Consider the following 25,962-nt stretch of genomic DNA (forward strand, 5'->3'; position numbering starts at 1 on the left):
TCCATATTTCTTTTGGTTAGATTTTTCATGTTAACAGACGTCAAAGTTTATCTAAAAATTAAAAGAAGGCTCGTTATACTCGTAAAGAACTTGTGTAATTCTTAGGCATAAAATTTAGTGTTAATTTGGATAACAAAGCGAATACAAACTAAAGTTTTGTAAATAAAGAAATTAAAGAAAAATCATGATGTTTACAGTTTTTTTTTAATCTTAACAATGTATTTCTGTAAATTTTGCAACCAAAGTCATTATGCGCAAATATAATATATTAATTTTGAACTTCAACTGAAACATTTTAAACTGACTAATATAAACACAACCGCTTTGGCTCTTTTAAAAAGTTTTAAAAGCTCGCATGTCAGTAACTAAAGTCACTCTTTGACATATTTTTCGAAGCTTTTCATTTTATTTATTAAAAAATAAAATAGCCAAATAAAAATATAATAAAAAACAAGCAAATACTTGTAAAAAGGTACATTGCATTTAATGCGCTGCACTTACGCCAGCTGTCAGTTGCTTGGCGCACAGATTCCTTCACTTTTATGCATTTACACTGGCAATGCCACTAAGCTTAAAAGCTTCTCAAGTGCGAATAAAAGGTTTATTATTGACGCGTATAAGCCAGTTTGTGTGCTACTGGCGGCTGATGACCAGCGTTGGATGGTGACATTAACAAGAGTTTTGTTCCCAGGCGCCTACACACACATACACACACACGCTCTCTCTTGCTTTATCCGTTAACTGCGACACATTTTATAGAAAATGCAGTAAAAGTTGACTGCATATTTTATGCTGGCGTTTTATAAATAACAAAAATAAAAAGCAAAATACTTTTATAGTTTTAGTTGTTGCAAGTTGCTTTTGTTGTTTTGTAACGGAAAAAATGCTGCTGCAAGTTTTTCAGTTGTCAGATTTGTACACATTTTTAGCTGCGCGTACTTTGTTTTGCTTTTAAATGTGCAACGAGATTCCTCGGCGTTTATCCTTGACAGAGAATATTAAAAATCGCAAGGGCGTTACATTTTCCAATTTTTTTGCTTTAATTTTTTTATTTTCTTCTACGTATAAAAGCTCTGCGCTGGCATATGCATCACCACGTTGTAATAGTTTTATTTGCTTGTAATATTTTTTCTCCATTTTTTATTGTTTTTATTTTCGTATTGTTTGCTTTTGTTTTAGTTCGCTTTCGTTTGGGGTTTTCCGATTTCTTTTTGCCGCTTCTATTCTGTTTTTGTTGGGTCGGCTGGTGTTTATGTGCCATTGCCAGGCGGTTGATTGTGTCCTGCCGCTTAGTTGTGCACTTTTGTTCAGTTGAGCAGTCATCATGTCACCTCCTCTGCGTCTGCCATTTCCTGCCAAGGCGACATTCAGCTTGGCATTGCGTTGCGTTGTTGTTTGTTAAATGAAGTGTGCCTGCCACATTAATGTCCACATGTTTCAAGTGTACAGAAGAACACATAAAAAACCCAAACATATGTTCCCATGCGTGTAAATGTATGTATATATATATGTATGTGAATATTGTGTGTAATGTATACGTATAATACAAACAAACATTTACGTTTTCATAAAAGTGCGCACTAGCTGCTTTTAACGGTACATATATAAGCATGTACATTCTTATTTATACGCCAACGTGGCGCTAAGTGCGAATAAATATTTGTGCAAATATACACGTACATACACCCGTAGTAATGCTAAGCATTTCGTGTGATGTCGCGTATACGCCTAGGCGCACAATACTAGTTTGCCGCAAAATAGTACGTATACGCACTGTAGTTCGCATTTAAATTTATGCGCTTATGTTTATGGATACACACACATACACGTGCATACATTTGCTGGCGTGTGCTTACGCTTTCAAGTCGTCTTATGCTAAATAAATTTTTCCATGTTTAGTTAAGCCATTTCATATTTTAAGCAGCAAACTTCAGCTGGGTCTATAAATATTCCTTATATGTAGGTAAAAGCAAATGTATGCACGTACATACTTACATATAAATATGTAAATACATTGATATGATTGTAGACTACATTTATACGTCTCTTAAAATTTAATAAGGAAGTTAGAGTGCATTTAAAGGGTGATTTTTTAAGAGCTTGATAACTTTTAAAAAAAAAACGCATAAAATTTGCAAAATCTCATCGGTTCTTTATTTGAAACGTTAGATTGGTTCATGACATTTACTTTTTGAAGATAATTTCATGTAAATGTTGACCGCGGCTGCGTCTTAGGTGGTCCATTCGGAAAGTCCAATTTTGGGCAACTTTTTCGAGCATTTCGGCCGGAATAGCCCGAATTTCTTCGGAAATGTTGTCTTCCAAAGCTGGAATAGTTGCTGGCTTATTTCTGTAGACTTTAGACTTGACGTAGCCCCACAAAAAATAGTCTAAAGGCGTTAAATCGCATGATCTTGGTGGCCAACTTACGGGTCCATTTCTTGAGATGAATTGTTGTCCGAAGTTTTCCCTCAAAATGGCCATAGAATCGCGAGCTGTGTGGCATGTAGCGCCATCTTGTTGAAACCACATGTCAACCAAGTTCAGTTCTTCCATTTTTGGCAACAAAAAGTTTGTTAGCATCGAACGATAGCGATCGCCATTCACCGTAACGTTGCGTCCAACAGCATCTTTGAAAAAATACGGTCCAATGATTCCACCAGCGTACAAACCACACCAAACAGTGCATTTTTCGGGATGCATGGGCAGTTCTTGAACGGCTTCTGGTTGCTCTTCACCCCAAATGCGGCAATTTTGCTTATTTACGTAGCCATTCAACCAGAAATGAGCCTCATCGCTGAACAAAATTTGTCCGAAAAAAAAAAAAAAACCGAACACTGATTTTGGTAATAAAATTCAATGATTTGCAAGCGTTGCTCGTTAGTAAGTCTATTCATGATGAAATGTCAAAGCATACTGAGCATCTTTCTCTTTGACACCATGTCTGAAATCCCACGTGATCTGTCAAATACTAATGCATGAAAATCCTAACCTCAAAAAAATCACCCGTTATATCTATGTAGGTATGGAAACAAATTAAGAATTATAAACCAAAATTAATCTTAAGCGCTTTAAAACATGTTGAGTAAGAAAGAGACATGTGAGTAAAGATAGATAAAGAGAGAGAGACGTGGGAATAAGATTTTCCTTCGATACTGCAAATTATAAATATTTCTAGGACGAAGGCCTATGCAGGCAGTTTCCTTAGTTTCCTAGTCTGTCTGTAAATTTATTTACAGGTCATTTTCATATCAAAATTGTGAAAAAATACAATTTCGAAGGAAAACTATAATCTTGAAAGTGATTATTCGAACTTAGCTATAACATAAACGAATTAAATCGATCGTATTTAATTATTTTTTTTCTCTTTTATTTATATACTTTAGTAGTAGGAAGAGTGGGTAATTTTAAATAAAAAATAGTTATAGAGTTGCCACATGTTTGAAATTTTTCAGTCAAAAAAATGTATCACATAAAGAGCAATAAACTGAATATGCTTTGCAAAGAGTTAAAAATAATTTTATGAAGGTTGCCACCCTTTTAATAATTCTAATTCAATAAAAATTAACAAGTAAGTAAATTATTTAAAAAAGAATACCTTTAATAACAAGACCGGGAAGTTTCAAATAAAAAATATTTATAAAGTTGCCACATGTCTGAAATTTCTTATCATAAAAAGAACCAATAAATTGCATAGGCTTTACAAATAGTTAAAAATAATTTTATGAAGGTTGTCACTCTTTTAGTAATTTCAATTCAATAAAAATTATCAGGTAAGCAAAGTCTTTTTGGATTCTTTTTTAAATCGATACTTTAGTAATAGTAAGATTGAGTAATTTCAATTAAAAAATAGCTATAGAGTTGCCACATGTTTGAAATTTTTAGTCAGAAAATTATCATATAAAGAATCAATCAATTGAATATGCTTTTCAAATAGGTTAAAATAATTTTATGAAGGTTGCCACGTTTTTAGTAATTATCAATTAATAAAAATTATCAAGTAATTATTTAAAAAAGATATTTAATTATCAATGTTTATAAATTTTTAATAAATGAACATATTTCCATAAAAGTGTTGCCACCTGTTGAACATTTTTTCTTCAACTTATAAAATACTGTTAAGAAAGATTTGTCTCGAGTATCTTTCTGAAAATGGGTGCCGACTAGTTGGGAGGAATTCACAGTATGGACAAAAAAAAATGTTTTTCAGAAATTTAATTTTACCGCTTTAGTTTGAGGTACAAGAGTTTTACATTAACGTTAACATAATTTCTCATTGATTTGCGCCTCCAAATTTCTAAGCCTGTTTCACATGAATCACCCTGTTGTCACATATCGTTGAAGGACAATTTTTGTGTCAAAACATTTTCACAGTCATTGTTTCACGTCTTGAGTTTCTGTACACAAAGCAAGCCAACTCATACATGTACACATATACAGTTATACATATGCATTTTTATGTATGTATATATTTGTAATTGTACATACCTACGTTGGTATGATTATTTGTGTATTTAATGACACACAAGTTCGTCTCTTCGAGGTTGCTTACAAACACATAAACACACGCATATCTTTGTTTGTATGCCTTCCGTTTTGGTACGTCAATTGTAATGCTATTTGTATAGGTCAAGCGCGTCTGGAGCATCATACATTTTTAATGTCCTTTCGCATCGTTTGTTCTTTTCAATTTCACTGCTCAGGGGTATTTTATTTCATTTTTGTATTTTTCCTCCATTTCCCTTTGCTGTTTGTGCTGTTTTTACTTTCTGTGCCGTATTTTGCATCTTTACTTTACCCAAGTGAGTGTGTGAGAGAGAGAGTGAGTGATAGTGATAGTGAGAGTGTAGGCGGGGGAGTTGAAGAAACAACAAAAATCACGCAAATAACTGTTTGCTACATAAACACTTTCACGCAAGTGAACTTTCTGCGCATATTTAAGCAGTGTGGAGTGGTGTACCCGCATACATGTATATATGTACATAGTGGGGATTATAAACGTACATACACATATACATATTGTATTAAAATTGTCATATGTATGAACTGAGAAAGATAGGCATGTCTTCATGAATGAAAGCAAGTGCGTGCAAATAAATATGTATGTGTATTAGGGTATCCGTTATTTTCCAAGTTGCGTTTTATACCTGAAACAGGTTTAATTTAAGTTTGCCACGAATTTTATAGCACCCATAATGTAATATCGGAAACCTAAAAAAATGTATTTAATTATATATATATAAATGATCAGCATGATAAACAGAGTCGATTTCGTCATGTACGCCTGCCTAAATATATGCGAACTAGTCCTTCAGTTTTTGAGATTTTCTGCTCTTCAAAACAGATCTTGATGACTTTTTTCATAAACACATTGCCCATCTTGAGACCCAGCATTAATTATTGGATAATATTCGACTGACAACGGTACACGAAGACCGTGAAGAGTCGATTCGACGCCGTTCGCAGCAATTCGGACTGGCGTATGAAACAACTTGGCGCACTTTACATCGAGATCTTAAATTGAAAGCGAACAAAATATAAGTTGTGCAAGATCTGAAGCGGCTCCACCATCCCAAGTGATATCGCTTTGCTCTATGGGCTCGTGAAAAGTTCCACGAAGATCTGAAAACTTTTCAAGCCAAATTTGTTTAGCGATGAGTCCCATTTCCGGCTCAATTGGTATGCAAATACGCAAAATTGCCGCATTTGGGGAAGAGAAGCCTGAAAAGATTTAAACGCTGTCATTTCGTTCAGAAAGAACAAGGGTTTGATGTGGTTTGTGAAAATGATGCCGGTGGGAATGTAACCGCCAATGGCAACCGTTATCGCACCCAAGTAGCCGTCACAAAACGGTTCTATTTCCCACATATCGCATTAATCGATGCATTTATTCAGAGAATACTTCGGTGAGCAGATAATTTGACGTTTTGCGCCGGTCGATTGGCTACCAAGTTCGTGTGATATCTCACCGTGAGACTTTTTCCTGTGGGGATATGTAAAGGCTAAAGTCTATGCGGACAACCCTGCTTCGATTCAGGCCTTGGAGCAAAACATCAAGCATGTCATTCGCCAGTTACCAGTTGAAATACGCGGACGAGTCAAGGAAAATTGGACACAACGAATGGACCATCTGAGATGTAACCGTGGCCAACATTTGAAAGAATTAAGCTTCAAAAAATAAATGCCAAGGAATGTTCCTCCCAATGATAATAAATATTACCCATTAAATTTGAAGTTTCTGTATTTTTTCTTTAAAAGAGTAGGGAATTTCCAAATGGATCACCCTTTATGTACAAGTAATTTGTACATTTTGTTGCTCATACGTCATAGTGTTCTGTTTACATGATCAGTACATTTGATGTATAACTTTAATGGCGTATAACTTAAAAAGGAGTAGTTTTGTAGAAAAATTATGGAGACCTTTTTTGTAGAACGCTTAATTTTTCACTAGGGAATTAGTTTATGTTTAATGTAAAATATAAAAAATCAAAAGTTATAATGTACTTGAGAAAAATGCTTTAAAAAATGCATTAGGCACGATTTAAATTGAATTGGAAAATAACGCACACCCTAACGTATATGTATATATAAATATAAATACAAGTATGTATTTATGTACATATGTTTTAATTTTATATATGTATTAGTGCCTGTCTGTTTGTATGTTTAATAAAAGTAAAAGGCAAAATAAATACCAGTCACTGTGTTGGCATGTAATTTATGTGACACACTGCCTGATATATCACGGCGGCAACTTCGATTCTCACCTGCTCTGCAGTGCCTCAATTTTTGCCGTCTACTTAAAGTGGCTGTCAGCTGGCTTTATTGCGTCAATTACACATTTCTTCTATGCAAGCATGTGTATGTGTGCGCGTGTGTAATTTAGTCGTGCCACTGCTCACTCAACTGTGCAACACACTGACTGCCAAGCAATTTGAGGAATGTTCTTTGCCGTATGCTTCGCTGTGTGAGTGTGTGTGTGTGCGTATGCTCCAGTATGTTACTGCCATTTTTGTGTGTTCATTGTAATTTTTGTTGTTGTTGTTGCATGCCTACTTTGTTTCCACTGTTGTAGCGATAGTGTTGTGTGCATAGCCGCTTTGGCCTGCATGCAGCGGAGCAACAACCACAGCAATGGGGCTAACAAAAATTCCAAACAACGCAGCAAAGCTGCAAATCTGCCACGTTAAACACACACACACACACATATATATAGATATTTTCATGGCAACAGGCAAATTAGCAGCATGCCAGCATCAACATTACACGGCTGGAAGCGATTTTGGCGCTGCGCCGCCGTTAACATAGCATAAATCGCAACAACGCGTAAACAAATCCGATTTTTCACCAAACTTGGAATTAATAAAACGCTTTTTCGCTACATGTGCGATTTTCACGCAATAGGAATACACATACATATGTATATATGTATGCATGTATGTATGTAACATTTTTGGTTGAGAAAATAACATTTGCTACGTTTATGACACGTACAACAAATAAAAGTTTATTAACTCATCGGAATTTTTCACAAAAATACGCACGTATTTCCATACCTACACCTACATATCTAAGTATATACATACGCATATATGCCTCACACCGCTTCCACTTCGAGCTTTGCGCTAAGCTTTCAACTCGTTGTTTGCGCCATTGCCTATGAGACTGACAATTCATTTACGCATCCTGCACTGCTTCAACTTTTATTCAAGCAAACATACATACACACACACAATGTCACACAAACATACCTATCTACATCGTTAGCAATCAACTCGCTTCTGTATGCTCAAATATATGTATATTCTTAGATGCATACATATGTACCTACGCGCACACGTATTCATAAATTTTCCTACCCACTGAAATGTGAGTTAAGTCAGCTTTTCAGTTCTGCAGTTCATCAGTTACCAATTCCTATTTTCCGGCTGGCAGCTTGCAGCTCCCTGCTCGCCATGCACAAATTTCTAACTTTATGCCTGTGAAATTTCGCGTTATGCCATACTCCTTCCTTCTTGCTTTTCAATTTTTGCATGCATACATCACACATACATTCGCACACATATCGTATACAGCTATGCATGGTATGCGCGTTTGTTAGGGGTGTTCTTAATATAACGAAAAGTTTAGAAGTATGGCACTAAAAATGTTGTTTGGTGTGCTTGACTCGTTGGTTGAAGGTTTGCTAAATTTACCAATCTCCCTTGTGGTGAATGATCATATAAAATGAATTTTAAAGTGAACATTATAGCAGTCTCATCACATGGTAATGAGAAAATGGATCATTTTATAGCTTGGGTATGTAGAATAACCAATCGAACACACAACTGGTATAAATCATATAAGCTGATACAATCATATAATATAAAGATGGAACCTGAGCGATTGTGTTAGCTTAAAATTGTTTCAATAGACTCTTTAATTCTGCATTATAAAAACTCCACTCTCAAATAATAGCACTGAAAAAAATGTAAGCATTTTATAGTTCAATTAATGGACAATTAAAAACTTCTCCAAGACGTATAGAAAGCGTACAAAGAACAGTCAGTATTTGTATCAGTGGAGCTCTCAGAGGAGGAGGGAGCCATGTGTAGAAGTTCACGCAATTGAGGAAAGTTCTCAGAGCGCCATTCACTGTGGGAGTGGTCAGAAACGATTCTTTTACATATGACTCAAGCAGCTCACGACTTCCGCTCTTAGACCAAAAATCATCCGTTTGAAGGCGAGCTAAAGTCAGAAGGCGAAACATTCTTCGTTAGGGTGGTACGCTGGGTTTGGGACCCGTCAGCAAGCCAGGCACTTAACACATTTTTACACTTACTGCCAACAGGCTTGTTCTGTAAGCAAATGGCAGCGAATACAGCTCTAAGACTAAGGGAATCTTTTCATTCGAATTTCATACCATTACCGTGGATTTTCAAAATCCTACAGAGTTTAATCTAAATCTGATCCGAATATTGGTTTCCCTTCCAGAGAAGAGTGGGAAAGAGGAGAGGTAAGGTTAAGCATGTATACGAATGGCTCTAAACTAGATAACCGAGAGGTAGTGGTGTCTTCTCTGCTAAACTATAATAGATACCAAAGTCGCCTTCCGTCTACCAGACCCCTGTAGTTTAATGTCCTAACTTATCGTAAGCCTGATATTGGATCCCAGCACATAGTGATATTGCAGGGAACAAAGAGGTGAGGCAGATGAGATAACCAGATAAGGCACCATTCTATAATTAGATATTTTTTCCTCTGGCTACTTGTTGATAACTAAAAGACAAATATCTTATAAATTTAGCAGAGTATCTGTAGATTCAATCCCTGACTTGCTCAATAAGCAGGCAAACGTGTCAAGAATGAAATATGCGCCACACATCCCAACTATTACAACTTAAGAGTCACTATTTATATAAAAATTAGTGGCTCCTCCATTTGACGAATATTACTAAGTCTTACATATAACTAACATATAAAGAAAAAAATTAAAAATAAACTCTCGAACAACATGTTTACAGTAAGCTTAATAACAAACCTAATGCACATAGACACACCGCCGATGTGTAAGTATGGAGTACCCACAAACTAACTAGCTTCATTTTTTTCGACTTTATATTCTCCGAACCAACGCTATTATGGCGCAACGCATTTGTTGTGAAGTTGTTTTTGCCAATTTCGCCTGACGGCAAAGGCAGCCGCAACAGCCCAGACCAGCAAGGTAACAGCAACGAGTCAGCAAGTCTGGTTCACGCCAACAGGCACTCTTTATATAATTTAGTCATAGCAAAATTTTTGCTCTTAAGCTTCTTGCCATCGGAATTGGGAAAATTTTTTCGGAGTATTCCCCACACTCGCATTCCTCTCCACTTCCAGCTTACCTCATTTATTTGGTTATGCAGCTGGCGCATAAAGTTATGCCACACACATACACACGTACTTCGGCAAACAAGCAAGCAGGTACAAAGTCTTAAGCAACGTGAATGAAAAATCAAGAGGTAAGGAGAAAAAAATGAAAATTCTAAAAATTAAAAATAAAATTACAAAGCCGAACAAAGTAAAGAACAACAAAGTTCGCAAGGAAGTTTGTAAGCAGGAGTTCTCCCAAAGTACTTGTACCTCTTCATATCTTTGTAACTTATTTCTATTCTCTTTGCATATAGTACATATAAAAACACTTCTTGCATGTGTTTGCTTGTGGGTGTTTGTCATTGATGTGCCGTTACACACTCACTTATGTTTGTTGTTCTTAATAAATTCATTATTGTTTTCGGAAACTTTTGACACAATCTCATCCTCATACTCGGGCTATTTCTTTTCGGCAATGTTCTCATTGTAGCCATACATTTACACTCCTATGTACTATGTATGTAAATATGTATGTATGTATGTATGTGTGTATACTATCGCCTACGTCGTAAATTCATACATTCTTGTGGTGTAACTTTCAAAATTCATTAAAAGGATTTATAACCACGGGTAATTTAGCATTGATTCAAGCAAATATTTTAGAGATATTTTTTAATTGCCATTTATTGTGAATTTTTGAAACAAAAATGTATGAGTTGCGATTTGTGCTTGAAGTATTCAATTGACAAGGTGGGCTTAGGGGTAAAAAAAATCTTTTTGTCATCCAAATTATTGAACATTTATAATATTTGAGGCCCTAGGTTCGACCTATCTATATATCTATATCTATAGTACATATATACATATGTATACATAGTACATGGAAAGTTTGTTTAAAAACCCGAATCCATTTCGAAATTAACTTGGGAATAGCTATCGGCATTAGTACCGCACTTGACTTATTTACTTCTCCAAATATTGCAATACATGAAAAATTATTTAAAAAGCAAAATTTGTGAAAAATCGATTTGAATGATATTTCGAAAGAATTATACTCAGAACTTGAATAAAATAAAAAGTACAAAATAGCCACGAAGAAACCTTTGAGCCTGGAAACAAAAGCAGTATTTAGGTGTGTCCCTGGTGAGATCGCCTAAAAAAATACAATTTTGGAGAATTTTTTTTTAAGAAAACTGCTAAAATATTTTACAATTTGCGTGATAAATTTATTCACAATTGGTTAATGCCCACAAAGTGTTTCTAAAATATAAGACTTTATACTTAGCGAGCTAGTAGAATATTAAAAAAGCTCTACGATTGTTAATAAAAACTGACACATCGAGAAAACTGTCTAGAACAAGGCACCAGGGATACAATGGAGCATCTCTTCTGCTCTTTTCTGCATTGGCAATAGTAAGCTGTTAGCATCTGGGGTCCCCACGGTATGATACACTGGAGGATGTATCAATAGTGAGGCCGCAGGGACTGTTAAAATTCGCGTCAAGCGCTCGGATGCTGGGATTTTAGAGGATGATTACTTCTCATGGACCTAGCAACTGAACACCATCTGATATCACAAAAGACCAAAACTGGTTTATGCGTGACTTATTGGCATACCAGATTCACCTAACCTAATAAAAATTATATTTTTAAATCAAACCTAAACTACGCAATAACAAAAATATTTTTTTATCATTTTCTCATTATGTGAAATGAAGAATCGATAACAATCTATAGAACTATAGGGTGATCCAAGCGGACGTACTTATTTCAATAGCCCTTTTTTAACAGATCCACGTGAGCGTGTCAAGGTATTATTTTTGTTCAGTATTGTTTGACAGTTCATCATAGAAAGACTTACACCTGAACAATGTTTACAAATCATTGAACTTTATTACGAAAATTCAAGTTCTGAAAAGAATGTTCCACGCGATTCGCTCAACTTATGATCAACATAATTGGTCTACTGAAAGCATTATTTGTAAACCCGTCACCCATCTTTCGACCGAATAGACTGGACATAGGCACTCAGTGAAAAAAAAATATAGCAGCCGTAGCTGAGAGTGTACACAAAGACCGTGGAGAGTAACATCAATATCTTATATTGAAGGCGTACGAAACATATTATGTACAAGAACTGAAGCCTCTCGACTTTCCCAAGCTGATCCGACGTTTTCGAGCCAAGTTTTGTTCAGCGATTAGGCCCCTTTCTGGCTCAATGGGTATGTAAACCAGCAAAATTCCTACATTTGAGACGAAGAACAACCTAAAAAGGTCCAACAGCTGCCATTTCATCCAGAAAAAGCAATGGTTTGATGTGGTTTATGGGCCGGTGAAATCATCGGTGCATATTTCTTCAAAAAATATTGCCGGTGAGAACGCATCCGTCAATGGCAACCGTTATCGCACCATGATAACCGACTAATTTATATCTGAAATTGAAACTCGTAATCTCGGCGACATTTGGTTTCACCAACACGGCGCCACTTAGCAGACATCGCATCAACCAATGTATTTATTGAGAGAGCATTGAGAGAACCCTGAAATGGACCATACTTTAAAAGTATAATTTTATTAATAATTTAGAATATTTAATATTAAGTGATTTCTCTACGAACGTTGCTTGATTATTATTTCATTGTTTCAACATATTCCGAAAACCACAGATTTTTTTCACTCAAAATTTTCAACTTAGTGTTTTTTGCGAGGAGTTCATCTTCATTAAATATAAAGAAAACCCCCGCAGGAACGGGTCAGAAGTGGTTTTCACCATTTGTAAGTGGTGATTTTGGCTTGGAAAATTATAACATCACATATGAAGCCTGGCACCTATACAAATTAACGGCAAAGCCGAATATTCATGATGGCTGCTTAATGTTCTTTATTTGGTGGATTCAGAAATAGGTGTTGTATTACGAGTTTCTAAGCCCGAATGTAACCATTATTGGAGAATGCGACCGACAATAACTCGTCAAATTTTAACCATTTGGAAAACAGCGGCTGAGAAGTTACGTCTCACCCGCCTTATAGCACAGACCTTTTCTCTTCAGATTAGCACTTGTTCCAGTCGACGCAGAACAACTTCACTGAACTACGGATCACATCAGAAAAGGGTATCAATAATTTAAAAATTGGCTTACTTCAGGGATGGGCACATTAGCCCTCAGTGGCATTTTGCCCGTGCGGGCACGAGTGCACATTTTGAGGGCTAGGTGAGGGGATCATCGCGGGCAAACATGAAGAGGGAAGTGAGAGCAACGTTTTACCACTCCATATTTACAAATGAGAGCAACGTATTTTCCACCACCATTGACTGATCTATCACATGTACAGTGGTGTGAACAAAATAGAAACAACCATAAGGTGTTGTGAAGTTTTAAAATATGCTGTTTTCTTATTAAATAAAATTGTTTTTAGATACATAACATCACATATATATTTTTTCCTAACAGTGATTAAAATTTCCCACCATGCAAAGGTAAATAAAAACAAATTTTAATGCGAAACTCTAAACTCTGCAAATTATGTTTACCCCTTTTTGTTCACACAACTGTACAATTCCGATATGAAGTAAACTTCCACCCTTAAATTTGTGTACAATGTCAGTATTGCCGCAACCACTCTGCGATGAACATCAAGTTACGGAGGAATGTAATTCATTTTTTTCGCAATTTTTCTCAACTTGTTATGCCCTTCTCTCCGTAAACTGATATTCCCCTCATCTAGCCCCCGTGCGCACTTTGCTAACTTTGCGGGCTAAAAATGTGCCCATCCCTGTGTTACTTCATTCCTAGCCACCAATCCGAGGCTGTTCTCTTGGGATTAAATCCACAAATTAGTAGAAAAATGGAAAAATGTTATTGCTTCAGTTGGGCAATACTTTGAATAATACTACTTCACATGCTTTTTTTAAATAATCTTTCAAACTTAGCTTAACTATAGATATTAGTTAACACATATGTCAGCATAATAATCACATTCGTACCTCTGACAAATACTTAGCTGAGGTCAGGAGTGTTAAAACTATATAATTATTACTACAGCTTCAGTTATTTATGCCTATAAAACACTCTCAGCGCAATTATTTCATAAAACCTAACATGATTAGTAGCCATACACTTTCTAGTATCTAAATTATAACAAATACTTATATGTATGTGTGTTGTTTGCATTTCAGGTGATGAGAACTCGAATGTACATGCCATTCTCACCAGCGACAATCTGCTCGATGGCACCATCGAAACGGTCGGTGAACACTACTATGTGGAGCCAGCGCATCGCTATTCAAGCGAGTTGCCCGCATCAGGTGTGCACAGTGTCATTTACAAAGTCAGCGATGTGCAAATGCGCAAGTCGGCCGCAGCCGAGCACTGCGCCAGCGAACGACTGCGACGCGACATGCTGCTGAACGATCTGAAGCGACGGAAAGCGGTCACCACCGAAGCGGAAGCGTCAAAGTCGCTAGAGCGTCACAAGCGTTGGCTGCCGGATGAGGTATGTAATTTAAAGAGTAAAACCAATTACCCGAATACCCACTTACTTAGCAACAACACAAAGAACAATGTAGCATAATTGCGCATAATTGACGTGGCATTGTTGACGACGACCCAACTCACATGCTATTGACATTCATCGATTGCACACATTTTATTTTATACGTTTCCGTTATTTTATCTTTTCTCTGCACGCAGTTGGCTACATCTAGCGATGACCATCAAAATCCGCCCCTGCCATTGGACTTGGACGTGCCCTACAACGACGACTTTAGCATTTTTGCAGGTGGAGGCAGTCGTGGTCGCTTTCGAGAACAAGAACGCGGGAAGAACCGGGAACGGGAACGAGATGCAGATCGGGATCGAGTTCGAGATCGTGAAGAGATCACTACAACGAAAAGTGTGACTAACAACAATAACAATAAGCATGAGTTTAACTATAATAGGGAACAGCAACGAACTAGATATCAGCAATCGGCGACGACGACGACAACCATGACAACAACAACATGGCGTAATGCAGCTGCTGTTGATAGGGAAACAACCGATAGGTACGGCGACCTGCTGCGAAATGTGAACAGTGCCAACAGTGATAATAGTGATAACAACAGCAACAGCAATACGCGAAGTGGCAACACTTATGTTCCGTCCCTCATTGTAGCGAACGCGTCCACCTATGGTGGTGGTGTGCAGAATCGCAACATCCTTGTGAACAATTACAATCCCGGCAGTAGTTATAGCAATAGCAACACTAACTACAACAACAATAATAATAATAATAATAACAATAACAATGGCTTACGCAAAACCTATGCCAAGCACAAGAATATCATTGTTAGCACTTACAGCAATAAAAACAACAACAACAATAATAATAGCAGCAGCAACAACAGCAATAATCGTTCGTATCCCTATGATTTTGTCATCAACGGCGGTGGCAACAACAATAACAACAATGCAAACAGCAATAATGGCGTCAATTATAACTACAATGACAACAACAACAATAATAATCGCTTCGACACGAACAATTTCTTTCAAACGAATTGGTCCACTATGTTCACCAACAACAACAACGATCGTCCCAGTCACAAGACACACGTCGAAATCATAACAAAAAATGGCGCCACCAAAAAGCCGAACATCATCGTGAATAATTACAATCCGGACATTATGCTAGTGCCAAATCCACAAAATCCACACTTCAATAGCATGTTGATGACGAATTTGCTAAGTGGGCGTGGCCGTGATGCTGCGTACGAGACAAATTCGAAGGATAGCGCACAGTCGATGTACGATCGCAAGATCACGTGCATGCTATATCTGCAGGCCGATCACACATTCTTTCAGAAGATGGGTTCCGATGAGGCCAGCATTGAGGCGATCACGCGTCATGTGCAGCGCGCCAATTCGATTTACAAGAATACGGGTGAGTTCGCGCGAGCGCCAAAGGGAGGGTTTTCATGTGCGAATATAAATAATTGATTTTCTTCTTTTTGTTTTAAATAATTTTGAAACAGACTTCAACAATGATGGCAAGCCAGATAATATAACATTCATGATCAAGCGCATAAAGGTGCATAATATGAACGCGGTGCGGGATCCGAATTATCGATTTCCGGGCAATTACGGCGTGGAAAAGTTTCTGGAACTCTTTTCAGGTAATATTATACTTATAGAAAATTAGTGTTTATTATGGTCCAATATATTCAGATAATGTAAAAAATAAAATTTTGTTATGTCCCAATTTTAACCTTGCATATATGAATTATTACTGTGAGATTAGAACTAGAAAATTTCTTGAAAACGAAACTTTAATGAATATTCAAATACTAGCAGGAAGCCTTCAAGAACTTCTAAGTGTGATAAGCTTGTGATGTTTTCGGTGTTAATTTTTTCAAGGTAGAAACTCTATTTCAAAATATGGCAAAATTGAAAAGTTTCGAAAAATTTGCAGAGGATTTCCATGTATATTTTGCTTGCAGAGGCGGATCCACGGGTTAACAATCGGATCCGAGTTAACAACAGCGCCCTAGTAGTTTCTTCTTTTCGCAATTTGGCGCCAATTCTAGATACCAAGTGCAGTCAGGTCTTTCTCCACCTGATCTCTCCAACCGAGTGGAGTTCTTTCTCTTCCTTTTCTTCTCCAGTCGCATACTGCGTCGAATACTTTTAGGGATGGAGTGTTTTCATCTATTCCGAAAACATGACCTATCCAGTGTACCCGCTGTCTCTTAATTCGCTGAACTATGTCAATGCTATCGTATAATTCGTACAGCTCATCGTTGCATCGCATTCCCCACAAAAAAGAACTATTAATCTTCCGCAGAACCTTTTTCATCAGATGTTGTCATCGTCCATGCCTCTGTTCTATATAGCTGGATAATTAGTGACTTATAGAGCTTGGTTTTTGTTCGTCGAAAGATGACTTTAGTTTTTAATTATACTACTCAATCCGAAGTAGTACATTTTGGCAAGATTTCGAAGCTGACGTTGTTGTTGGTGTTAATACTGGTTTCAAGATAGACGAAATTAACTACGACTTCTAAGTTATGACTGTCAACAAGAACGTGGGAGCCAAGTCGCGAGTGCGACGACTGTTTGTATAATGACAGAAGATATTTCGTCTTGTCCTCGTTCACTGTGCATCGGTCCTCTTTTCACGGGACTTTTCCAAGATTTGACGTATGGTTAATATCTGGTTGGTTATTGATTTTCCAGGCCTAAAGCCACATTGACCAGGTCCAGTCAGTTTGTAGACGGCTGTCGTTAATCTTTCACACAATACGTTCGATAGAAGAAGCTGTTGCATGTTCCTTATCAGTTCTTCGGCGCAGTGTTTGAATACCTAGACACCAAGTTAATTCTTACAAATACGATAATACTATTTCTGAAACTATAAGTCGGTTTAACTTAAATTTTTTGGAGAATATTTTCAAATTAATATTTTGAAATTTACAAATGGATATATAGTAAACTCTTAATCACTTCCTGATTACTGCCTATTATATTTCCTATTGTATTGTGGGTTCGCTTGACTTGTTTGAAAAGTATTTTGTTTTTTTGCCAAAACTATTTACATCTTTAGGACCAATTTGAGAAACGCTAAATTTTAATGTAGTTCATAAAAGAATCGTGTCTTCTTATTCGTTAAGGTTATCATTACATAAGGTAACACATATCATTTTTCAGTTTTTCAAAATTAAATATTTTTATGGAAAATTCAAGGTAAACTTAACCTCATTAAATTTTTTATCGATTTGTTTTATTTTCACTAATTTAGAGGAAGATTATGACGCCTTTTGCCTGGCATACATGTTTACATATCGAGACTTTGAGATGGGAACGCTGGGCTTGGCATGGACTGGTGACCTCAAAAATGCCGGCGGCGTGTGTGAGAAGAATGGCGTAAGTCAAAATATTATTTTATAAAATTTAAAACTTTTTATATTTTAAAAAAGCAAATTTCAAATTTCACTATGAGCACTATGGATGAAAAGTTGCTAAAACTAGTTTTATTTTGCAGCACTATCGTGGTTCTTTGAAATCGCTGAACACAGGCATTGTCACGCTACTAAATTATGGTAAACATGTTCCTCCAGCTGTGTCGCATGTGACATTAGCACATGAAATCGGACATAATTTTGGATCACCTGTAAGCGCAGTACTTTGAATTAGATTTAAGAAACATCTTTAAAGTATTCATAAAAATTTATTCAAAATTCGCAAACCCAAAAAATATACCATCATAACATATAATTTCTTGCTTCCCCCACTCAAACTAATTTTACTTATGACCGACACACTTTTCATGCTTTTGTCTACTTGCCCGTTGACCAGCACGATCCGGAACAGTGCACACCCGGCGGTGAGGATGGTAATTTCATAATGTTTGCGCGCGCCACGTCCGGTGATAAAAAGAACAACAACAAATTCTCACCATGTTCACTAAAATCCATCGAACCCGTACTAAATGCGAAAGCACGTAGCGCCAAAGGCTGTTTCACCGAACCGCAGGCGTCCATTTGCGGCAATGGCGTGGTCGAGGGTGACGAACAGTGTGACTGCGGTTGGGAGGAGGACTGCAAGGATACATGTTGTTTCCCGATGTCACGTCATCCGCGCATCGACGAAAAGCCATGCACTTTGACACCGCGTGCCATGTGCAGTCCATCGCAGGGACCATGCTGTACGGGTGATTGTAAATTGAAATTCGGCGATAAGTGTCGCGATGACAACGGCTGTCGCGATCCGAGCTTCTGTAACGGTCTCGGACCGGAATGTCCGCCATCGGTGAACAAACCGAATAAGACGATATGTAACAAAGAATTCGTGTGTTACATGGGTGAGTGTACGGGTAGTATTTGTTTGGCCTACGGCCTCGAGTCATGCCAATGCATACCGGGACCGACTGATGACAAAATTAAATCGTGCGAATTATGTTGTAAATTGCCCGGAGAGGGTAATGCCTGTCGCAGTTCGTTTGAATGGAATGAGCCGCCGTTTGATGTGCCGGATATGTACGCGAAGCCGGGCACGCCGTGCAACGATTACAATGGGTGAGTGTTGCGCACATGCCACAAGCCACATGCCACGTGTGCTTCAGTGCTGTTTCAATATGTATATGGGAGTGTATTAAACGTTTGTTTTTTGTTACTCTTATTTCATATTTTATTCTCCCAGCTATTGTGACGTATTCCAAAAATGTCGCGAAGTTGATCCGTCAGGACCGTTAGCTACGCTACGCAAATTGCTGTTGTCGGAGGAGAGCATTGCCACATTTAAGAAATGGGTACAGCATAATTGGTACACAGTTGTGTTGGCGGCATTGGGCGTATTCGTGTTGCTGGTAAGTTGAGCAGACTTCATTCAAGATTTTATAAAAGGACATAATTAAGTACAAACCATAAAACACACATGTAAAGATTATAATATGTGAAAGTGCCTCGTACTAAGCACCGGAAAGTATTTAAATATTTATTTTCATTAATTGCTTCAGTTAGATTGCAATTCTCAACTGACTTAAGGGGGAATACGAGTATTTTGCAAAGAAGTTAAATTAAAAATTAAACTAACGGTCAATCTAGTTTTTATCCCCAAAAAATATCTCTTGATTTTGGGCATTCGTTGTGTATTTAATATACTCTTACACTTTTACCTGCTTCAAGGTTTCAAAGTTCATGCATTGTTGCCAATTTTCGAAAATCATGAAATATGAAACTATAATTCTGCACAAATAACAAAATTCTAATCGTCACCTAAAATGCAAAACAGTGTATCTTCAAAAAAATTTAAAATCGTTGTCAGATAAACTTCGAAAACTCTAATTTGGTATATGGTCACCAATAAAACGGTTATTGTAACCAAAACTCAAATTTAGTTTCATTATTAGTGGATTTTATTATATTGTTTTTTCTTCGCCTTTAAACTTATGAGTTACGTATATATTGTATTTTAGGTGACGATATATTCTTATTATTTTATAATGTTAATCCATAAAAAATTATTATATATTTTCTTGAATTATTTCCGATAAATATTTTTCTTTCAATTTTAGTTATTTGATTTGTACTAAATTGTATGATATTTTAATATTATTTGTTTTTCAATCTTCAAAGATCATGAAGGTTGCAACAAAAATGCTTAATGATGAGTATGAAGAGAAGATTGCCATGCAATTACGAGAGAATAGTAAGTGCCTGTACTTATATAATCGAAGGCTGTATCGCTAGATCAACAAAAAAATGTATCTGTGCATTTTATGAGGCTGAAAAAGCTTTGCCACATATTGAGCATTTGTAGAAATAGAAAGTAAATAAATCATTTCATATGTACATATTTTCTGCTGATCTTAGCTAATTTCAACGCTCATGTAGATTTGTTTAATGCAAAATTAGATGCAAAGATTCCAACAAGTTTGTTTGCAGAAAATTTTTACTAAGGTGAGGTTTTTACTAAGGTGATTTGCAATGTTTTAATGATCCGCGAAATGATTTTCAAAAGAGAGGGTTCCAAAATAACACACTTTTTCGATATTTTGACTCTGTTTGTACCACTTTCTAAGAACAATGAACTTCAGAAAAGACTTCACAAAGGGAAACCACCGCCTTTTTTTAAATAATAGTTTTCTGAAAGACCGTTGGTAACTCTCTTTAGCCTAAAGGCCTAACTATAATATGCATAAGCTGCCGTATGTTACTGTCAAAAAATGAACGAAAAGCCTGTCAAATGCATAACGAATGGAGAGTAGACTTTTGAATGACTATAATGTGCTTAAATGCATAAGAAGAAAGTGTCAAAAACAACTTGTGTTTTGGTTTTGTTTAGTTTGCATTTTGCAAAAATGAACAGAATATTAAAATATTTAAAAACAATTAAAATGCTTACTTATGTTTTAGAAGGAATACGCATATTGACAGAAATTAGTGAAATTAAAAAATAGAGTTCGGTCATGTTCAGTGAGGGAAATAAACAGGAAGAGAAAGTAGGATAGTTTTTTTGTACGATTCCTAGAAATGAAGAGGACTGATCATATAGATTTTTTTATATACACCCGATTGAAAGAAAAGGCATATTGTTTGTCGTAAAAACATTTCCTTTTTCAATATTTTCCATTAAATTTTGTATAAAACATTCGTCGTTCTCCATCTTCAAATTCAAAACGATGTATCTGTTGACAAAAAGAGAAAACAGCTGATTCCGTACGAAACATGCGATCAGTTTCGCATTTTGCTTAAGCAAATGACGTTTGACAAAACTTAACGAAACTTGATGTTAAGCACATTATAGTTGCAACATACAATTTGTGTATATTCGGACAGTTGCTTACGCTGGCTTAAGCTAGCTTATTCACATTATAGTTAGGCCTTAAGCCATCAAAGTTCGATGACAGTTTCAAAAAGTATCACTTTTTTCAAGAGATTGAGTCTTAGTAAAAAGTAAAATCACAAGTTTTCAAAGTAAGTCTCCAAAATCGAAATATTTCAAACGTCAATATTAATTAAAGACGTATTTCGTACTGATACGTCTGGTAAACATAGCTGAGAACTATGCTGTCAAGCTTCTCTTTTGCGACTTTTACTCGAAGTCACTTTTGCAAAAGAATCAGGAACGAGACAAAAACATTAATCAAAATTTGTTGAGTCGATCCAACAGTTATTAAGATCCTCTGGAACTTAAGCCCACATGGTGATTTTCCAGCACTTCTTCACTTTTTCGATGTTATCGTCATTAATAGAGGCGGATGGACGAGTCGTATGAAGAAAGTTTTCGCTAACGTCACAACCTATTCTGATTGATTTGTGCCAGTCAAATATTTGTGTTTCCGTTAAAATACACCACCCCTATGTAGAAACATTTTTTTTTAATAATATGTATACAGTTTGCCAGCTTAGTTTCAATGGACCAGACCGGGTAAAATATAATAAGATGGACCTTAAGGAGTTGCAAGGGCTTCCTCGGGTAAATAACAGCCTTTTTCCAAAAATGTTTTTCTCACATTAAAAATTAAATTTTTTAATATAAAAACCTTCGTGCAAGTCTTTTAGAATTCTATCTCAAAGATCCGTGTAAAATTTCATGAAGATCGATTGAGTAGTTCACGAGTAATCTTGCTAACCGATTTCAAAAACACAATTTGAAGAGAAAGCGTATAAAAACGAAGCATTTAGCCTAGCTTGCTTCGAGCGCACAAGTTCTCAAGGCTGTGTCTCCGATATCCTATAGGTATTGTAAATATTAATAAGGCAAAAAAAATTTAATTTTTTGAAACCCGGAAACCCATGCAACCCGTTAACAATACATTTACTATCTTCATTATTTTGAAATCTATAAACATGTCCTACAGAATAAATTATAATATGTACAAATCTTGTAAGATATCATCAAGTAAGCTAGATATTTACTACATGAAGCCACCTAGAGAACGAACTATAAACATATTTATGGTATTTTTTTCATTCACTCTCCAAACAGATACTCAGCACGAAGCTGCTGGCGAAACGCTCGAATCTGAAACTAAAATCGGTGACCATCATACACAGCGCAACCACCGAAACGGTGCGTCTACCCGACGACAACAACGGCGTCATCGTGCACACGGCCGTCCGTACAAAAGTACCGTTCAAGAAAAAGGTGCGCGGCGAGCGCAGCAACAAAAGTAAGAGCGCGCACAGAAGCGGCAGTAGTGGCAATATAGGCGCTGGCAAAACTAAAGGCAGCGGCAGCGGCGGCAAAGCGACGTCCTCCAAAGCAGCCGAGTTAGCGGCGAAATCAACGCACGCGCATAACCGTAGTGGAAAACCAAGCAATACAGCAGCAGCAGCAACAGCTGCCGGCGCTGCTGGTGGAGAAGTTTTGGTAAAGCCAACGCGCACCAAGAAAAATCGCGTTGGTAGTGGTGGCGGTGCGGCTGCGTTGAAGGCCACACCAGTTGCGGGAGCATTAAACACGCCACTTGCGGCCACAGGCAGCAGCGCCAAGTTGGAGAACGAAGCGAAAGTGAAGAGTAAGCGCTTTAAGAAGCACAATAAAGAAATCATCGATTATTCATCGCGCGGTGGACAAGACGCGGCGAGCATTAGCGGTAGTGGGCACACCAACACCTTCGGCAAAGTGCAGAAATGGCTGCTGGAGTCGCCGATTGTCGTGCAACCGCTTTCGCATATCGAACACTCTTCGAAAATACGAAAAGTGATGAGCAAATCGCAGTCCACCCCCGAACGTCTGGTACAAAAGTCGCCGCAAAAGTCCAAGTCGGTGACGAATCTGGTCAATGACAAAGTGAAACTGCAAGTGGTATATAAGCCGCCATTTAAGTTCGCGCTGCGACTCTCCAAGAATGCCAAAGTGAAGACGCATGTAATTGGCGGTGCAGCGAACAAACTTAAGCGGACGACACGTACGAACGGCGCTGGGGCCAATGGCGCCGAGAGCAAACGCAAGAGCAGCAATCAAAATAGCGAGGGTAGCAAGAACTCTGGCGGCGGTGGCAATGACGAGGTTAAATGCAAACGCATTGCGCTGTTACTCCGCAATAATAACGAAGACAATCAAATACTAACCTTAAACGAACCGACCTATGAGACGCTCAATCCGAAAACCATGCCCTCCAAAATGGAGAATCCATTCTACGAGAATCTGCTGTGCAGCACAGCGACGGGCGAAATGCGTGCCGCCATGACCGCCAACAATGAAGCGGCAGCGAGCAACAGCCTCGCGGCGAACTCGGCAAACGCAAGTGTTTCCAGTAAGACTGCCAGTTCAAATAGCGGTAAGCTGACGTCCGATGCGCATGCCGTCGGTGGTGCACTGCAAAAGCAACGCGCTCACAACTACAGTCGCTCCAATTCCTTTTCGGCCAATAATCCATTTACCGCCAATCAAAATGCACTCCATGCGCGCAAGCTGAGCGAAAGCAGTACCGCACATCAGCCTGTGGCGAATACAGCCAATTTGGGCCGCAACTTTGGTAGTACACAAAATCTTGGCCAAATGGCGCAAAATCAAAATCATCTAGCCAAATCAAAGAAACGCAGCAGTCTGAATCTTAAACTCAACAGCGCCGCCAAGAATGGTAAGGATCCGCCTATTGCGGCGCGGCGCAGCAATTCCAATATGAATTTACGTAGTAATAACGCGGCCACCACGTATCAGCCCAGTATCTACACGAATGATCCGCAAAACTCCATTGCCACCGCAACCACCAACACAACCACTTCCACACACGCCAGCAATGCTGCTGCCACCATAGTTACGCCCGCGCCTACGGAACGTCAGCTGCGACGGAGCTCCAGCAGTACCGCCTACCAACACCAACCAAAGTCCGCAAGCCAGAGCTCGGCTGGTCATGCTTTCTCAGCGGTGCTGCCAGCTGCGCGCACCAGCTTCAGCAACATACCACGTGCCAGTCTAAGTGCCGCTGCCAGCAGTAGCGTAAATGCGAGCGCCGCCAACACCAATGGCGGTCTGGGCAATTTCAACCGGATAACCGATGGAGATCAACTAGTCGTCGCAGGTAGTCAGTCCAGTCACAGCAGTCAAGGTAGTCATGCAAGCCATCCCAGCCACAGTAGCCACCATGCACCGGTACGCCATGAGCATCGACGTAGTCGTAGCAACGCACATTCCACCACAGCACCATCACTAGCCATCACTGCCAATTCTAATGCCACCGCCCCTACGGAACAACATTTGCAACAACAGCAACAAAAGCGTTCCAATTCTATAACACAGCTGCAACATAGCTATCATCCGCCGCCGTTGCCGTCTGTGGCGACGGCGTCCAGCCACATTGGTCAGGCGCGTATGGAAGGGGAGCACGAACTGCCATCCGACTTGGAGGTATTGTTGTCCGATGTGGAGAATCTAGTTAGTTAAGGGTTAATAGTTATAAGCAATAGATGTGCGCTTGAGTACTGTGGGAAGGTGGTCGAAAGTGCTTTACGCAAAGCAATTAAACGGTATTTAATAGTGATTAACGGTCAATGAATGTATGTATGTTTGTAGAAAAACTGAGCACATTGTTTACCGAATGTAAGTTGCTTCCAGTACATATAAAATATTATTGTTTCTTACTTTACTTTCGCTTATTTTACAAGTGATGACAAAGTGTAATCGATAAATTATTTTTCTAAAAAAATATCGATTTAAAATTGTGTCAGGCGAGCAACTTTGATTTCGTTCTGACCCGTTCTAATAAAGACATATACTTAGTACTTAGCAATTTTTAACGATTTTCTTAAGAATAATTTTTTCATAATGTTTTATCGATATCCTTTAATTTTAACTCCTTTTTTCATAAAAGTCTTTAGTATGAAAACATAGTTTCAAATATAAAATCTAAATATTGGAGAAAAAAAACTTAAGTCGATTAACACATGAGTCTCAATATTACCGCAAGTATTTCAAAAATCGTTTTCGATAACAAAATTTGGAAAAATATAGTTTCATTAAAATTTTAATGTTTTTATACTAAATATTTAATTTAAAAATTCTAAATGAAAATTATCGATAGCATTTAAATAAAATTATCGATAACATCTAAATAAAAATTAATGATAACAATTGTTTGTACTTTAGCGATTTTTTAACATTTGAAAACTCTAAAAATTTCGATTTAACTTTTTTGCATTTCATTATAATTTTGAAAATCAGTTCTTAGTACTTTATCGATAGTTTTTAACATTGGAACAATATGAAAAATTGATTTTATCTTTTTATTTTCTCCTTTAATACCGCTCTTTCGGAATTCTATTCCAATTTATTTTATTTTTTTCAAGTTTATCGATAATTTTTTATCCAATTGAAACGTAGAAGCAGATAAGAAAACTTTTATTTTCAGTTTTCAAAACATATATGAAAAAATTTAAAAAAAAAATGTTTAATATAATTTTTTTTAAGTTTTCGATTTTTAATAATTAACACAATAATCTCAAAAATCTCGAAATATTAAACTAATGATAAAGAAATAACTAAAGTGACGTCACTATAGCAAATTTACTCTGTACAAACTGAGAGCAACGACACTCTCTCCAAATTTCTTTAGTCATGACTTTTTTATACCTATGAAATTTCTCCTAACGCTTTTTAACTGAAATCTTATACGATTTTTTGTAAATTTTAAATGTAATAATCCTAC

The 25,962-nt window shown here is 37.3% G+C and overlaps 2 protein-coding genes across 3 annotated transcripts in view; both read left to right on the forward strand.

Moving 5' to 3' along the window:
- LOC105229909 (uncharacterized) overlaps window positions 1-25,954 on the forward strand; it is a 133,768-nt gene extending 107,814 nt beyond the window's left edge. For both annotated transcript variants that reach the window (XM_049448541.1, XM_049448542.1), the window contains exons 5-12: window positions 14,009-14,325; window positions 14,523-15,753; window positions 15,845-15,985; window positions 17,608-17,732; window positions 17,851-17,979; window positions 18,165-18,883; window positions 19,008-19,173; window positions 22,299-25,954. In XM_049448541.1, coding sequence (XP_049304498.1) covers window positions 14,009-14,325; window positions 14,523-15,753; window positions 15,845-15,985; window positions 17,608-17,732; window positions 17,851-17,979; window positions 18,165-18,883; window positions 19,008-19,173; window positions 22,299-24,701 — 5,231 coding nt within the window. In that variant the 3' untranslated portion in view covers window positions 24,702-25,954. The remainder of the gene's footprint in view (window positions 1-14,008; window positions 14,326-14,522; window positions 15,754-15,844; window positions 15,986-17,607; window positions 17,733-17,850; window positions 17,980-18,164; window positions 18,884-19,007; window positions 19,174-22,298) is intronic.
- Window positions 1-25,962, forward strand: part of LOC105229900 (dnaJ homolog subfamily A member 4) — a 131,550-nt gene that overhangs the window by 71,518 nt on the left and 34,070 nt on the right. The gene's annotated exons all lie outside the window — the stretch shown is intronic.

This window comes from Bactrocera dorsalis, chromosome 2 (genome assembly GCF_023373825.1).
Source record: "Bactrocera dorsalis isolate Fly_Bdor chromosome 2, ASM2337382v1, whole genome shotgun sequence".
NCBI lineage: Eukaryota > Metazoa > Arthropoda > Insecta > Diptera > Tephritidae > Bactrocera > Bactrocera dorsalis.